This window comes from Salvelinus namaycush, chromosome 5, assembly GCF_016432855.1.
Source record: "Salvelinus namaycush isolate Seneca chromosome 5, SaNama_1.0, whole genome shotgun sequence".
In the NCBI taxonomy this organism is placed as follows: Eukaryota; Metazoa; Chordata; class Actinopteri; order Salmoniformes; family Salmonidae; genus Salvelinus; species Salvelinus namaycush.
Window position 1 is genome coordinate 63,951,431 of NC_052311.1, and position 17,349 is coordinate 63,968,779.

At 45.6% G+C, this 17,349-nt stretch overlaps 1 protein-coding gene across 1 annotated transcript in view; it reads left to right on the forward strand.

The window, feature by feature from the left end:
• The window catches only part of LOC120047255 (chloride channel protein 1-like), a 31,684-nt gene that overhangs the window by 7,906 nt on the left and 6,429 nt on the right, over positions 1-17,349 (forward strand). Inside the window, exons 6-21 of the mRNA XM_038992783.1 lie at positions 978-1,056; positions 8,449-8,574; positions 8,734-8,818; positions 9,513-9,614; positions 10,273-10,357; positions 11,015-11,170; positions 11,369-11,438; positions 11,579-11,689; positions 12,926-13,139; positions 13,292-13,425; positions 13,700-13,854; positions 14,061-14,142; positions 14,544-14,629; positions 15,224-15,268; positions 15,461-15,565; positions 15,676-15,762. Of these exons, the coding sequence (XP_038848711.1) occupies positions 978-1,056; positions 8,449-8,574; positions 8,734-8,818; positions 9,513-9,614; positions 10,273-10,357; positions 11,015-11,170; positions 11,369-11,438; positions 11,579-11,689; positions 12,926-13,139; positions 13,292-13,425; positions 13,700-13,854; positions 14,061-14,142; positions 14,544-14,629; positions 15,224-15,268; positions 15,461-15,565; positions 15,676-15,762 (1,722 nt within the window). The remainder of the gene's footprint in view (positions 1-977; positions 1,057-8,448; positions 8,575-8,733; positions 8,819-9,512; positions 9,615-10,272; positions 10,358-11,014; positions 11,171-11,368; positions 11,439-11,578; positions 11,690-12,925; positions 13,140-13,291; positions 13,426-13,699; positions 13,855-14,060; positions 14,143-14,543; positions 14,630-15,223; positions 15,269-15,460; positions 15,566-15,675; positions 15,763-17,349) is intronic.

Genomic DNA, 17,349 nt, shown 5'->3' on the forward strand with positions numbered 1-17,349 from the left:
ACAACTCATGTTCTTGTTGCGGTTATGACTGTCTCTCTCTCTCTCTCTCTCTCTCTCTCTCTCTCTCTCTCTCTCTCTCTCTCTCTCTCTCTCTCTCTCTCTCTCTCTCTCTCTCTCTCTCTCTTCTCTCTCTCTCTCTCTCTCTCTTCTCTCTGTCTCTCACTCTCTCTGTCTCTTTCTCTCCCTCCTTCCCTCTTGTCTTTGTTTAGGCTCATCAGTCTCCCACACATTGTCTGTGTATTAATAGTGTGATGGTTATGTCTGGCATGTGTATTAACACTGACCTCCCGTGACTGTCTCTGTCTCCCCCCTCCCCTCGCTCTTCCCTTCCCTCTCTCCCTTCACACATTTCTCTCCTCCCCATCCCTGCCTCCCATGTTCTCCCCTTCCTCTCCTCTCCCACTCCCTCTCCGCTCTCTCTTTCCCCCCTTGTTTATCCCCTCACCCTCCACCCACCCACCACCTCTCATTTGTTCCGTGGACCCCTGCCCCCAGAGTAGTGCCCATAACCAGGACCTGCTGGTATGTGCGTGTGCTGTGGGAGTGGCCACCTGCTTCGCCGCCCCCGTGGGAGGCAAGTCCCGCCCACATATCCCTACATGCACCTCTCCATGGCAGCACCAGAGACCTGGGGGTTATGGAGCAGTGGGGTGCAATGCATAGAATGTTACAGATAGAAATGTATTGTATAGAATGGAAATAACTGTATACTGAATAATGAATTTGCTGGGTGTAAGTAATTCTATCTGCAATGGCCTGAGCATTTTGTCATATTGACTAGACAGCATGTTCTGTCTGTCTGGTCTCTCTCTGTCTCTGTCTATTTTGATGATTTGCTCAGGGCTTGTGTGACTCTTTGGTGAGCTTGGTTGGTTTGGCGGTTCTCTGCTGTGCTGTTCTGTATTTTCTACCTCTGTCTCTCGCCTCCCCTCCCTCCCTCTCCTCCTCTCTCCTCCCTCTCTTCTCTGTGTCAGTAGAACCCCTGTGGTTACACAGACATTCTGACAGTGGGCTGTGCCGTGGGGGTGGGCTGCTGTTTCGGCACTCCTCTAGGAGGTACTGTATCACTCCCTAACCACTACACTATGACCTCTCTGCTGTACTTCACCACACCTCTTTCTATACCACTATCACTCCTTCACCACACCTCGTTCTATACCACTATCACTCCTTCACCACACCTCGTTCTATACCACTATCACTCCTTCACCACACCTCGTTCTATACCACTATCACTCCTTCACCACACCTCGTTCTATACCACTATCACTCCTTCACCACACCTCGTTCTATACCACTATCACTCCTTCACCACACCTCGTTCTATACCACTATCACTCCTTCACTACACCTCTTTCTATACCACTATCACTCCTTCACCACACCTCGTTCTATACCACTATCACTCCTTCACCACACCTCGTTCTATACCACTATCACTCCTTCACCACATCTCGTTCTATACCACTATCACTCCTTCACCACACCTCGTTCTATACCACTATCACTCCTTCACCACACCTCGTTCTATACCACTATCACTCCTTCACCACACCTCATTCTATACCACTATCACTCCTTCACCACACCTCGTTCTATACCACTATCACTCCTTCACCACACCTCGTTCTATACCACTATTACTCCTTCATCACACCTCGTTCTATACCACTATCACTCCTTCATCACACCTCGTTCTATACCACTACACTATGACCTCTCTGCTGTACTTCACCACACCTCTTTCTATACCACTATCACTCCTTCACCACACCTCGTTCTATACCACTATCACTCCTTCACCACACCTCGTTCTATACCACTATCACTCCTTCACCACACCTCGTTCTATACCACTATCACTCCTTCACCACACCTCTTTCTATACCACTATCACTCCTTCACCACACCTCATTCTATACCACTATCACTCCTTCACCACACCTCGTTCTATACCACTATCACACCTTCACCACACCTCTTTCTATACCACTATCACTCCTTCACCACACCTCTTTCTATACCACTATCACTCCTTCACCACACCTCGTTCTATACCACTATCACACCTTCACCACACCTCTTTCTATACCACTATCACTCCTTCACTACACCTCTTTCTATACCACTATCACTCCTTCACCACACCTCGTTCTATACCACTATCACACCTTCACCACACCTCTTTCTATACCACTATCACTCCTTCACTACACCTCTTTCTATACCACTATCACTCCTTCACCACACCTCTTTCTATACCACTATCACTCCTTCACTACACCTCGTTCTATACCACTATCACTCCTTCACTACACCTCTTTCTATACCACTATCACTCCTTCACCACACCTCGTTCTATACCACTATCACTCCTTCACCACACCTCTTTCTATACCACTATCACTCCTTCACCACACCTCTTTCTATACCACTATCACTCCTTCACCACACCTCGTTCTATACCACTATCACTCCTTCACCACACCTCTTTCTATACCACTATCACTCCTTCACCACACCTCGTTCTATACCACTATCACTCCTTCACCACACCTCTTTCTATACCACTATCACTCCTTCACCACACCTCTTTCTATACCACTATCACTCCTTCACTACACCTCGATCTATACCACTATCACTCCTTCACCACACCTCGTTCTATACCCCTATCACTCCTTCACTACACCTCTTTCTATACCACTATCACTCCTTCACCACACCTCGTTCTATACCACTATCACTCCTTCACTACACCTCAATCTATACCACTATCACTCGTTCACCACACCTCGTTCTATACCACTATCACTCCTTCACCACACCTCTTTCTATACCACTATCACTCCTTCACCACAACTCATTCTATACCACTATCACTCCTTCACCACACCTCGTTCTATACCACTATCACTCCTTCACCACACCTCGTTCTATACCACTATCACTCCTTCACTACACCTCTTTCTATACCACTATCACTCCTTCACCACACCACGTTCTATACCACTATCACTCCTTCACTACACCTCTTTCTATACCACTATCACTCCTTCACCACACCTCTCTCTATACCACTATCACTCCTACACCACACCTCTTTCTATGCCACTATCACTCCTTCACTACACCTCTTTCTATACCACTATCACTCCTTTACTACACCTCTTTCTATACCACTATCACTCCTTCACCACACCTCTTTCTATACCACTATCACTCCTACACCACACCTCTTTCTATGCCACTATCACTCCTTCACTACACCTCTTTCTATAGCACTATCACTCCTTTACTACACCGCTTTCTATACCACTATCACTCCTCCACTACACCTTTTTCTATACCACTATCACTCCTACACCACACCTCTTTCTATACCACTATCACTCCTCCACTACACCTCTTTCTATACCACTATCACTCCTTTACTACACCTCTTTCTATACCACTATCACTCCTTCACCACACCTCTTTCTATACCACTATCACTCCTCCACTACACCTCTTTCTATACCACTATCACTCCTCCACTACACCTCTTTCTATACCACTATCACTCCTACACCACACCTCTTTCTATACCACTATCACTCCTCCACTACACCTCTTTCTATACCACTATCACTCCTTCACTACACCTCTTTCTATACCACTATCACTCCTTCACTACACCTCTTTCTATACCACTATCACTCCTCCACTACACCTTTTTCTATACCACTATCACTCCTTCACTACACCTCTTTCTATACCACTATCACTCCTTTACTACACCTCTTTCTATACCACTATCACTCCTACACCACACCTCTTTCTATACCAATATCACTCCTTCACCACACCTCTTTCTATACCACTATCACTTCTTCACCACACCTCGTTCTATACCACTATCACTCCTTCACCACACCTCTTTCTATACCACTATCACTCCTTCACCACACCTCTTTCTATACCACTATCACACCTTCACCACACCTCGTTCTATACCACTATCACTCCTTCACCACACCTCGTTCTATACCACTATCACTCCTTCACTACACCTCGATCTATACCACTATCACTCCTTCACCACACCTTGTTCTATACCACTATCACTCCTTCACCACACCTCGTTCTATACCACTATCACTCCTTCACCACACCTCTTTCTATACCACTATCACTCCTTCACCACACCTCGTTCTATACCACTATCACTCCTTCACCACACCTCTTTCTATACCACTATCACTCCTTCACCACACCTCTTTCTATACCACTATCACACCTTCACCACACCTCGTTCTATACCACTATCACACCTTCACCACACCTCTTTCTATACCACTATCACTCCTTCACTACACCTCTTTCTATACCACTATCACTCCTTCACCACACCTCGTTCTATACCACTATCACACCTTCACCACACCTCTTTCTATACCACTATCACTCCTTCACTACACCTCTTTCTATACCACTATCACTCCTTCACCACACCTCTTTCTATACCACTATCACTCCTTCACTACACCTCGTTCTATACCACTATCACTCCTTCACTACACCTCTTTCTATACCACTATCACTCCTTCACCACACCTCGTTCTATACCACTATCACTCCTTCACCACACCTCTTTCTATACCACTATCACTCCTTCACCACACCTCTTTCTATACCACTATCACTCCTTCACCACACCTCGTTCTATACCACTATCACTCCTTCACCACACCTCTTTCTATACCACTATGACTCCTTCACCACACCTCGTTCTATACCACTATCACTCCTTCACCACACCTCTTTCTATACCACTATCACTCCTTCACCACACCTCTTTCTATACCACTATCACTCCTTCACCACACCTTGTTCTATACCACTATCACTCCTTCACTACACCTCGATCTATACCACTATCACTCCTTCACCACACCTCGTTCTATACCCCTATCACTCCTTCACTACACCTCTTTCTATACCACTATCACTCCTTCACCACACCTCGTTCTATACCACTATCACTCCTTCACTACACCTCAATCTATACCACTATCACTCCTTCACCACACCTCGTTCTATACCACTATCACTCCTTCACCACACCTCTTTCTATACCACTATCACTCCTTCACCACACCTCATTCTATACCACTATCACTCCTTCACCACACCTCGTTCTATACCACTATCACTCCTTCACCACACCTCGTTCTATACCACTATCACTCCTTCACTACACCTCTTTCTATACCACTATCACTCCTTCACCACACCACGTTCTATACCACTATCACTCCTTCACTACACCTCTTTCTATACCACTATCACTCCTTCACCACACCTCTCTCTATACCACTATCACTCCTACACCACACCTCTTTCTATGCCACTATCACTCCTTCACTACACCTCTTTCTATACCACTATCACTCCTTTACTACACCTCTTTCTATACCACTATCACTCCTTCACCACACCTCTTTCTATACCACTATCACTCCTACACCACACCTCTTTCTATGCCACTATCACTCCTTCACTACACCTCTTTCTATAGCACTATCACTCCTTTACTACACCGCTTTCTATACCACTATCACTCCTCCACTACACCTTTTTCTATACCACTATCACTCCTACACCACACCTCTTTCTATACCACTATCACTCCTCCACTACACCTCTTTCTATACCACTATCACTCCTTTACTACACCTCTTTCTATACCACTATCACTCCTTCACCACACCTCTTTCTATACCACTATCACTCCTCCACTACACCTCTTTCTATACCACTATCACTCCTCCACTACACCTCTTTCTATACCACTATCACTCCTACACCACACCTCTTTCTATACCACTATCACTCCTCCACTACACCTCTTTCTATACCACTATCACTCCTTTACTACACCTCTTTCTATACCACTATCACTCCTTCACCACACCTCTTTCTATACCACTATCACTCCTTCACTACACCTCTTTCTATACCACTATCACTCCTTCACTACACCTCTTTCTATACCACTATCACTCCTCCACTACACCTTTTTCTATACCACTATCACTCCTTCACTACACCTCTTTCTATACCACTATCACTCCTTTACTACACCTCTTTCTATACCACTATCACTCCTACACCACACCTCTTTCTATACCAATATCACTCCTTCACCACACCTCTTTCTATACCACTATCACTCCTTCACCACACCTCGTTCTATACCACTATCACTCCTTCACCACACCTCTTTCTATACCACTATCACTCCTTCACCACACCTCTTTCTATACCACTATCACACCTTCACCACACCTCGTTCTATACCACTATCACTCCTTCACCACACCTCGTTCTATACCACTATCACTCCTTCACTACACCTCGATCTATACCACTATCACTCCTTCACCACACCTTGTTCTATACCACTATCACTCCTTCACCACACCTCGTTCTATACCACTATCACTCCTTCACCACACCTCTTTCTATACCACTATCACTCCTTCACCACACCTCGTTCTATACCACTATCACTCCTTCACCACACCTCTTTCTATACCACTATCACTCCTTCACCACACCTCTTTCTATACCACTATCACACCTTCACCACACCTCGTTCTATACCACTATCACTCCTTCACCACACCTCGTTCTATACCACTATCACTCCTTCACTACACCTCAATCTATACCACTATCACTCCTTCACCACACCTCGTTCTATACCACTATCACTCCTTCACCACACCTCGTTCTATACCACTATCACTCCTTCACCACACCTCGTTCTATACCACTATCACTCCTTCACTACACCTCTTTCTATACCACTATCACTCCTTCACCACACCTCGTCCTATACCACTATCACTCCTTCACTACACCTCTTTCTATACCACTATCACTCCTTCACCACACCTCTCTCTATACCACTATCACTCCTACACCACACCTCTTTCTATGCCACTATCACTCCTTCACTACACCTCTTTCTATACCACTATCACTCCTTTACTACACCTCTTTCTATACCACTATCACTCCTTCACCACACCTCTTTCTATACCACTATCACTCCTACACCACACCTCTTTCTATGCCACTATCACTCCTTCACTACACCTCTTTCTATACCACTATCACTCCTTTACTACACCTCTTTCTATACCACTATCACTCCTCCACTACACCTATTTCTATACCACTATCACTCCTACACCACACCTCTTTCTATACCACTATCACTCCTCCACTACACCTCTTTCTATACCACTATCACTCCTTTACTACACCTCTTTCTATACCACTATCACTCCTTCACCACACCTCTTTCTATACCACTATCACTCCTCCACCACACCTCTTTCTATACCACTATCACTCCTTCACTACACCTCTTTCTATACCACTATCACTCCTCCACTACACCTTTTTCTATACCACTATCACTCCTTCACTACACCTCTTTCTATACCACTATCACTCCTTTACTACACCTCTTTCTATACCACTCTCACAATCCTATCCTCCTCTTTAACCCCTGCTCTACCTTTCTGAATAACTCTCCATGTCATTCCCACCACTTTCTATCTCTCTCTACATCCCTCTTCCTCTCTCTCCCTCTAACCCCCTCTATCTCTCTCTACATCCCTCTCTCTCTCCCTCTAACCCTCTCTATCTTTTTCTACATCCCTCTCTCTCCCTCTAACCCCCTCTCCCTCTCTACATCCCTCTCGCTCCCTCTTACTCCCTCTATCTCCCTCTACATCCACCTCTCTCTGTCCCTCTAACACCCTCTATCTCTCTCTACATCCCCCTCTCTCTCTCTCTAACCCCCCCTCTCTCTCTACATCCCCCCTCTCTCTCTCTCCCTCTAACCTCCTCTATCTCTCTCTACATCCCCCTCTCTCTCTAACCCCCCACTGCTCTCCCCTTCCTGTAACAGTAATCTACAGTGCCCAGATAGCCTCAGCATAGAATGGAAACACTCAGCTAAAATCATTAAAGCTTGTCTCTACTTTTCAAATATTGTCTTTTATAATATCCATTCATCTTGCCTACAGTCATGTCTCTGATTCGCTCTGATGTTTGTTTTGCTCTCGAGTATTTAGCTATTCTGTGTGTGTGTGTGTGTGTGTGTGTGTGTGTGTGTGTGTGTGTGTGTGTGTGTGCTCATTCTGTTCACTTAAACTCAAATCTATCTCCCTCCCTCCCTCCCTCCCTCCCTCCCTCCCTCCCTCCCTCCCTCCCTCCATCCATCCATCCATCCATCCATCCATCCATCCATCCATCCATCCATCCATCCATCCATCCATCCATCCATCCATCCATCCATCCATCCATCTCTCTCTGTCTCTGTCTCTGTCTCTGTCTCTCTCTCTCTCTCTCTCTCTTGTCCTCCCCCTCGTCTTCTCTCCTCTCCAGGGGTGTTGTTCAGCATTGAGGTCACATCTACCTACTTTGCTGTGAGGAATTACTGGAGAGGGTATTTCGCTGCCACCTTCAGTGCCTTCATATTCAGGGTGCTGTCTGTGTGGAACAAAGATGCAGGTAAGCCATGGAGGCAGCATCGCATCACACACATATTTCCTCTCCAGAACAACTGAATCCCACTGTACACCTTTTCTCTCATGGTGATGTCATATGTTTATTCATGCCAGGTGTTTTAGAATAGGATCAGCTTTCACTCTCTCGCTATCCCTGTCACAGTCACCATTACAGCTCTTTTCCGAACCAACTTCCGGATGGATTTCCCCTTCGACCTGCAGGAGCTCCCAGCCTTTGCTATCATTGGGTGAGAGCGCTTAGTAAATATTCTACACACCCCTTTTTGACCCTACAGTCTTCAACTGAACTTCACCCACTTTGTGATGGTGTGGGGATCAATGTGTGTGTGTCTTCCTGACTCCCTGTTGTAGAATATCCTGTGGGTTCCTGACTCTCTGTCCCCTGTCTGTCTGTTGTAGAATCTCCTGTGGGTTCCTGACTCCCTGTCTGTCTGTTGTAGAATCTCTTGTGGGTTCCTGACTCCCTGTCTGTCTGTTGTAGGATCTCCTGTGGGTTCCTGACTCCCTGTCTGTCTGTTGTAGAATCTCCTGTGGGTTCCTGACTCCCTGTCTGTCTGTTGTAGGATCTCCTGTGGGTTCCTGACTCTCTGTCCCCTGTCTGTCTGTTGTAGGATCTCCTGTGGGTTCCTGACTCTCTGTCCCCTGTCTGTTGTAGGATCTCCTGTGGGTTCCTGACTCTCTGTCCCCTGTCTGTCTGTTGTAGAATCTCCTGTGGGTTCCTGACTCTCTGTCCCCTGTCTGTTGTAGGATCTCCTGTGGGTTCCTGACTCTCTGTCCCCTGTCTGTTGTAGGATCTCCTGTGGGTTCCTGACTCTCTGTCCCCTGTCTGTCTGTTGTAGGATCTCCTGTGGGTTCCTGACTCCCTGTCTGTCTGTTGTAGAATCTCCTGTGGGTTCCTGACTCTCTGTCTGTCTGTTGTAGAATCTCCTGTGGGTTCCTGGGGGCCTTCTTCGTCTACCTGAACAGACAGGTGGTTCTAGTGATGAGGAGACAGACGGCTCTCACACGCTTTCTGACCAAGCAGTGAGACATCACGCACTCACGCACTCGCATACATACGCACACAGTACACACACACTGTTACACTCACTCAAATGTCTTCACAATTGTAATGCTTAGCAGACACTATTACCCAGATCCCTGACACTTTCCACATTCCATTCCAGATGAGTTTCATTTGGGTAGCCTCTTCTTACAAAGTAATCTGTTACAGGACATTGACACAGACAAGCAGGGCTTAACAGCCAGCCATTCACTCAGTTAGACACATTCACTTAGCCATTGACTCACCAGTCAAGGTACATTGAGCTCACACATTAGGAGGGGCAGAGCAGTAGAGGTGTCCTACCATGAACTCAACAGCCTGACAGCCAGACAATGAACTGGGATGAGATTCCTGCCAATTTACGTTATTACCGTAAAATGCTTCACATTTAAGTAATGGCATTGTGTTTTGTTATAACGGTTGAGTATCCCAGTTGTTTAATAATATTGTGTGTGTGTGTGTGTGTGTGTGTGTGTGTGTGTGTGTGTGTGTGTGTGTGTGTGTGTGTGTGTGTGTGTGTGTGTGTGTCTGTGTGTGTGTGTGTGTGTGTGTGTGTGTGTGTGTGTGTGTGTGCGCGTCTTTGTATTTGTATTTGTGCGCATGCGTGTGTGTTTACGTGTGTGTGTGTGTGTTCAGTCGGTTAATCTACCCAGGTGCAGTGACGTTTGTCATCGCCACCCTGACTTTTCCTCCTGGATTCGGCCAGTTCATGGCTGGAGAGGTCAGAGAGCATTATTGAGCTTATAAGAGTTTATGCTCAGGACTTATAGAATAACCTTTAATACATCCATGTATTGCCTACAGGCTGAAGTAAGCAACCCTGTTAACTATAATGTTTTGTAGTGCGGTTTTAAGGTGATACGGATAAATTAATCTTTCAACACCACTGTATAGCCGCTCATGCAGAGATGTATAACCTAGAACCACTGTCATAACCTAGAACCACTGTGATTATTATTTGACCCTGCTGGTCATCTATGAACGTTTGAACATCTTGAAGAACAATCTAGACTAAATGGCAATGTACTCTTTTAATCTCCACCGGCACAGCCAGAAGAGGACTGGTCACCCCTCGGAGCCTGGTTCCTCTCTAGGTTTCTTCCTATGTTCCTGCCTTTCTAGGGAGTTTTTCCTAGCCACCATGCTTCTACATCTGCATTGCTTGCTGTTTGGGTTTTAGGCTGAGTTTCTGTATAAGCAATTTGTGACATCTGCTTTATAAATATATTTGATTGGTTGATTGATTGATTGTGATGACTGAGTGCAATTCACTCTCTACTACCTGTGACGAGGGGTCATAAATTAATGATCTCTCTCTTTCTCTTTCTCTCTCTCTGTCTCTCACTCTCTCTCTCTCTCTCTCTCTCTCTCTGTTCAGCTGATGCCTAGAGAGTGTATTAACTCTCTGTTTGATAACTTCACCTGGACCGAGCTGTCTGCCACCGCCCTTCCCCCCGGACTGGGGCGCTCCTCAGCCTGGCTGCACCCCGACGTCAGCGTCTTCCTCATCCTCCTCCTCTTCTTCGTCATGAAGGTACGTCCTCCCTCCATCATGGAACAGAACACATTACTTTTCTTCTCGTATTATGCTGTGGTCAGGCTATCAAATCAACATGAAAAGAGTTGCACCCGCGTTCTCTGGAAGTTGACCTTTTCATTGTTTCTCTAGTAGATTCTATAAAGGATTTGTATTAGGTCTCTCTGTCATTCCCATACCTTCTCAATGTTCTAGTTCTGGATGTCTGCTGTTTCCACGACGATGCCCATCCCGTCTGGAGCCTTCATGCCAGTGTTCATACTGGGTAAGAGGCTGAGATCAGACCTGGGAATCTAAACAGGATGTATCAGACATCAGGCTTAAAACATGCTCTAAACCTGTCCTAAAGCACAACTGAGTATTCTCTCTCCTCTCTCTCCCCTTTCTCTCTCCCCTCTCCCCCAGGGGCAGCATTTGGGCGTCTGGTAGGAGAGATCATGGCCACTCTCTTCCCAAACGGTATCCTGTTTGATGGGATAGTTTATCGCATCCTCCCCGGGGGCTATGCTGTCATTGGTGAGTCTCCTCTGAAGTCACATCTTGCCTTGCTGCTGTTGCAGGGCAGCCAGCCCCAGAAGGGACTCTTCTTATCAGCTGTATGCAAGAATTTGCTATGTGTTGTCTTCGGAATTCAGCATTCTCTGTGTTGGTCTTGCCAACTCCCATTGTCACACCTCTGAGAGGTTACATCATGTAGGTCTGACATCTGATTGGAGGTTAACTTTACAGTAATACTATTGGTCAACAACTCAGGTTTTGAGTCCAAACAAGATGTTTATTAAAGGTTCATTGGTCTTTTTCTTATTTGTTCCTGACCTGCTGTGGTGAGATACTTTCTTTCTTTTCTTTCTCCACCCCATGAACTTTTGGGGCAGGGCCTTTCAGGGTATGGTTTCTCGCTCTCTCTCTGACCATGCTTGGAATAATGCCTTGTAATGCTTGTTAATGCTTTGTAACTGAAGCTGTATGCCTTGTATGTGAATCCATTCATTTTACAAAGTAATTAAATACACTTCTATTTAGAATCCATTCTCAGACATTTCTTCATTGTCTATTACTGTAACTCAACCATAGTGTTCTATTACTGTAACTCAACCATAGTGTTCTATTACTGTAACTCAACCATAGTGTTCTATTACTGTAACTCAACCATAGTGTTCTATTACTGTAACTCAACCATAGTGTTCTATTACTGTAACTCAACCATAGTGTTCTATTACTGTAACTCAACCATAGTGTTCTATTACTGTAACTCAACCATAGTCTCTTGCATATTGTTAATTATCTTTATGAAGTAGGGTTTATTAGGCCAATTGCTTAGTCTTATTACGAGTTGCATGTGATGTATTTATAATATATACATATCAAAATGACTGCTCATTACCCTGTCATACACAATGATGTCATTTAACACCATCTCTCCTTCCCTTTCTGCCTTTTTGTGACTCCTGATCGCTCGTTCCCTCCCTCTATACTCTCTCTTCCTCTCTCCTCCCCCTCCCTCTCTCCTCATCCCTCTCTCCCTTCCTCTCTCCTTCCCATACCTCCCTCCCTCCCTTCCTCTTTCCTTCCCCTACCTCCCTCCCTTCCTCTCTCCTTTCCCTGCCTCTCTCCTTCCCCTCCCTCTCTCACTTCCTCTCTCCTTCCCCTCCCTCTCTCCCTTCCTCTCTCCTTCCCCTCCCTCTCTCCTTCCCCTACCTTCCTCCCTCTCTCCTTCCCCTCCCTTTCTCTCTCCCGCCCTCCTTATCCCAGGTGCTGCGGCCCTGACCGGGGCAGTGACCCACACGGTGTCCACGGCTGTGATCTGTTTTGAGCTGACAGGCCAGATCTCCCACATCCTGCCCATGATGGTGGCAGTGATCCTGGCCAACATGGTGGCCCAGGGCCTGCAGCCCTCCCTCTACGACTCCATCATCCAGGTCAAGAAACTGCCATACCTCCCCGAGCTCAGCCTCGGACACATCAGGTACTGGAACGGATGCCATTATGGCTCTAATAAGTGTTTATGCAGAGAACTGTATGCCATTGTGGCTCAAACAGTTCTAGTGTACATGCAACCTTGTGTGCTATTATGACTCAAGCAGGCACAGTTCACATATATCTTCTCTCCTCCCTCAGTAAGTACAACATCTTTGTGGAGGACATGATGGTGCGGAAGGTGAAATTCCTGTCCTCCCAGTCGACCTATCGGGAGCTGGGCTATCTGCTAGACTCCACCTCCCTCAAAACCATCCCTCTGGTCGACTCCAAAGGTGAGACATGTTCTAGAATGTTTGATGCCATGCACCGTAGATGACACAAATCCATCCACTGAAATCCCTCTCTTGTCTCTCTCTCTTTCTCTTTCTCTTGTCTCTCTCTCTTTCTCTTGTCTCTCTCTCTTTCTCTTTCTCTTGTCTCTCTCTCTTTCTCTTGTCTCTCTCTCTTTCTCTTGTCTCTCTCTCTCTCTCTCTCTCTCTCTCTCTCTCTCTCTCTCTCTCTCTCTCTCTCTCTCTCTCTCTCCCTGTTCCTCCTGTCTCTCCTCAGAGTCTATGATCCTATTGGGGTCTATAGAGAGGACAGAGCTGCAGGCCATCTCTGATTGGTGGCTTTCGGCCGAGAGGCGTGTCTTTGAGAGGGGTCAGGGGTCACCGGGCCAGGGCTGGGAGTCCTTCACTTTCGTAGACGAGGAGGGAGGAGAGGTGACAGGATGGATGGATGGATGGATGGATAGATGGAATGATTGAACGATAGCATCATATTTTTATATGATTTTTACTTATTAAAGGAATAAATATCAGTATACTTATAATGCCTTTATAAACACATTTATAATGCATTATAATTATCCACAACATCATGTAATACTTTGTTATGAACTTGGTTAGCCCTTTTGTCTGTTCTCCAGACCTCTCCAGTACAAGATGAACAGAATAGGCCACTCCCATCCCCCAAACCACAAGAGTCCTCCACCAATCACACCGGCTCAGGTGACATGACACACACAAAATGTCATAGAATTGGGATGTACCCACTATTGCTATTTTGTTACTAGTGCATCCATGTTTGTATTTGTATTTATTTAGGATCCCCATTAGCTGCTGCCAAGGCAAAAAAATATTACATGACATTACATTTCATAACACTTTTCACAACACATTAAGTGTGTTCTCTTAGGCCACTACTCTACTGTCACATACTGTATCTACAATAAGCAATCAATACAGCAGAATCTATATTAGACCTGCTGTTCTAGCGTTTGCTCATGGGGTTTGTTTGCAACAATTAACCAGCACCTTCTGTAGAAAAGTGTTGGAGTGAGAATGTGTTGGAGTGAGAATGTTTACCCAATTTACTCACTTCTAAATGTCTGTCCTGTCCTGTCTTTCAGAGAAGCGTTCCCTCCAGTCTGTGAGGGGAATATTTCAGCGCCTCTTCTCCTCTTCCTCTTCCTCAACCAGCCAGGCTGAAGCTCAGGTATCATTCCATATCAAGATAGAGGTTGGCTGTAACCACTGATACAGGGTCAGATATATTAGAAGATGTTTTTCATTCCCATAATGGTTGAGGTTTGGATTGGGGCTAGGGCAACCTGATCCTGGATCTGTGCTTAAGGCCAACATCAACCTCAAGCTTTCCTCTGGTAGCTAATTTCCTCTGGTAGCTCAATGAGGAGCAATATCCCATTCTGTCCAGTAGGGGACACACGCTCACGTCAATGGCATGACCTTGCTATAATGTATGATATGATATGTAATGAGCAGGTTAGTCATTCTGTGTGATGGAGAAATAGCACCACAAGGGGGCATCTGATCTGACCCTTTGTAAACCTGGAGGGAGAAAATAACTCAAATCTCTGAACCACCCCCCCTCTCTATCTCACACTCCCTCTTTTCTCTCTCTCTCTCTCTCTCTCTCTTTCTTTCTCTCTCTTCCGCTCTCTCTATCTCTTTCTCTCTCTCTCTCTCTCTCTCTCACTCTCTCTCTCTTCCGCTCTCTCTATCTATCTCTCTCTCACTCTCACTCTTACTCTCACTCTCTCTCTCTCTCTCTCTCTCTTCCTCTCTCCAGGAATCCACCCCACCTCCACTCACCGACACCATGTCCTCAGAGGAGGTAATGTGTCTCACTAACCCTGAACAACCTTTAACCCCTAACCCCTGATCCCTGATCCCCGACCTCTACTCCCTGACCTGGGCACTCTATGTAGCTCTAAAAGGATTCCACGAATAGAATCAAACATCATAAATTATTATTCCCTCTTTATATTGTCAATCACCCTCTCTGCTCTCTGATTGGCTAATGCAGATCAAAGCCTGGGAAGAAGAAGAGTTGGATAAGCCAATCAGTATGGAGGAGATACGGATTGATCCCTCCCCCTTTCAGCTGGTGGAGAGAACCTCCCTACACAAGGTATCAACTGTAGCTAGCACCTTGTGCTCTTATGTAGCCACTTTAAGCCATTATAAACACTACATGCTGTAGGATATTGACAAATATGCCTCCCCCTCTCTCTCTGACAGACCCACACTCTGTTCTCCTTGCTGGGTCTCAGTCATGCCTATGTTACCAGCATTGGGAAACTGGTGGGAGTCGTAGCACTGAAGGAGGTGAGATCACACATCACACAAGCTCTCTCTCTCTCTCTCTCTCTCTCTCTCTCTCTCTCTCTCTCTCTCTCTCTCTCTCTCTCTCTCTCTCTCTCTCTCTCTATCTCTCTCTCTCCATCTCTCTCTCTCTCCCTTTCTCTCTTTTTCTCTCTCTCTCTCTCTGTCTCTCTCTCTCTCTCTCTCTCTCCATTTCTCTCTTTCTCTCTCTCTCTCTCTCGCTCCCTTTCTCTCTCTCTCTTTCTCTCTCTCTCTCTCTCAATTTCTCTCTCTCTCTGTCTCTCTCTCTCCCTTTCTCTCTCTCTCTTTCTCTCTCTCTCTCTCTGTCTGTATGCCGAGTCTTCCTTTTCTGCAGTGTAGAAGCAACAGACACACAATAATAATATATTAAAAATATATTATCTGTCTTTCTCTCTCTCTCTCTCTCTCTCTCTCTCTCTCTCTCTCTCTCTCTCTCTCTCTCTCTCTCTCTCTCTCTCTCTCTCTCTCTCCCTCTCTCTATCTCTCTCATTCCATCTCTCTCTCTCTCCCTTTCTCTCTTTCTCTCTCTCTCTCTCTCTGTCTCTCTCTCTCTCTCTCTCTCCATTTCTCTCTTTCTCTCTCTCTCTCTCGCTCCCTTTCTCTCTCTCTCTTTCTCTCTCTCTCTCTCTCAATTTCTCTCTCTCTCTCTGTCTCTCTCTCTCCCTTTCTCTCTCTCTCTTTCTCTCTCTCTCTCTCTGTCTGTATGCCGAGTCTTCCTTTTCTGCAGTGTAGAAGCAACAGACACACAGCATGTCCATTTGTTCTGCCTCTCTGTCATCGTTCTCTGATGATGATCTCACAGTGTCACAGTAATTACATTGCCAAGATTAGCAAACTGAGGCATGCCATGCCAACAGCAAACTCTGAACCTACACATCCATGCATAACTGACCAAATTATGAAAGACAAGCATTGTCATTTTTAATTCCATAAAGTGAGTGTGGAAGAGGTAAAAACATTATTGTTGTCTATCAACAATGACAAATCACCTGGGAATGACAACTTGGATGGAAAATGACTGAGGATGATGGCAGACTATATTGCCACTCCTATTTGCCATCTCTTTAAACTAAGCCTACTGGAAAGTGTGTTCCCTCAGGCCTGGAGGGAAGAAAAAGTTATTCCACTACCTAAGAATAGCAAAGCACCCTTTTCTGGTTCAAACAGCCGACCAATCAGCCTGCTACCAACCCTTAGTAAATGTTTGAAAAACCTTTTTGACCAGAGACAATGCTATTTCACAGTAGACAAATGACTTTCAGCACGCTTATAGAGAAGGACACTCACACAAATGACTGATGATTGGCTGAAAGAAATTGATACTAAAAAGATTGTGGGAGCTGTTTGGTTAGTCTTCAGTGCAGCTTTTGACATTATTGATGATAATCTGCTGCTGAAAAAAACGTATGTGTTATGGTTTTACATCCTCTGCTACAGTGGCAAGAAAAAGTATGTGAACCCTTTGGAAATACCTGGATTTCTGCATAAATTGGTCCTAATTCTGTCTGATCTTCATCTAGGTCACAACAATAGACAAACACAGTCTGCTTAAACTGATCAAACACAAAC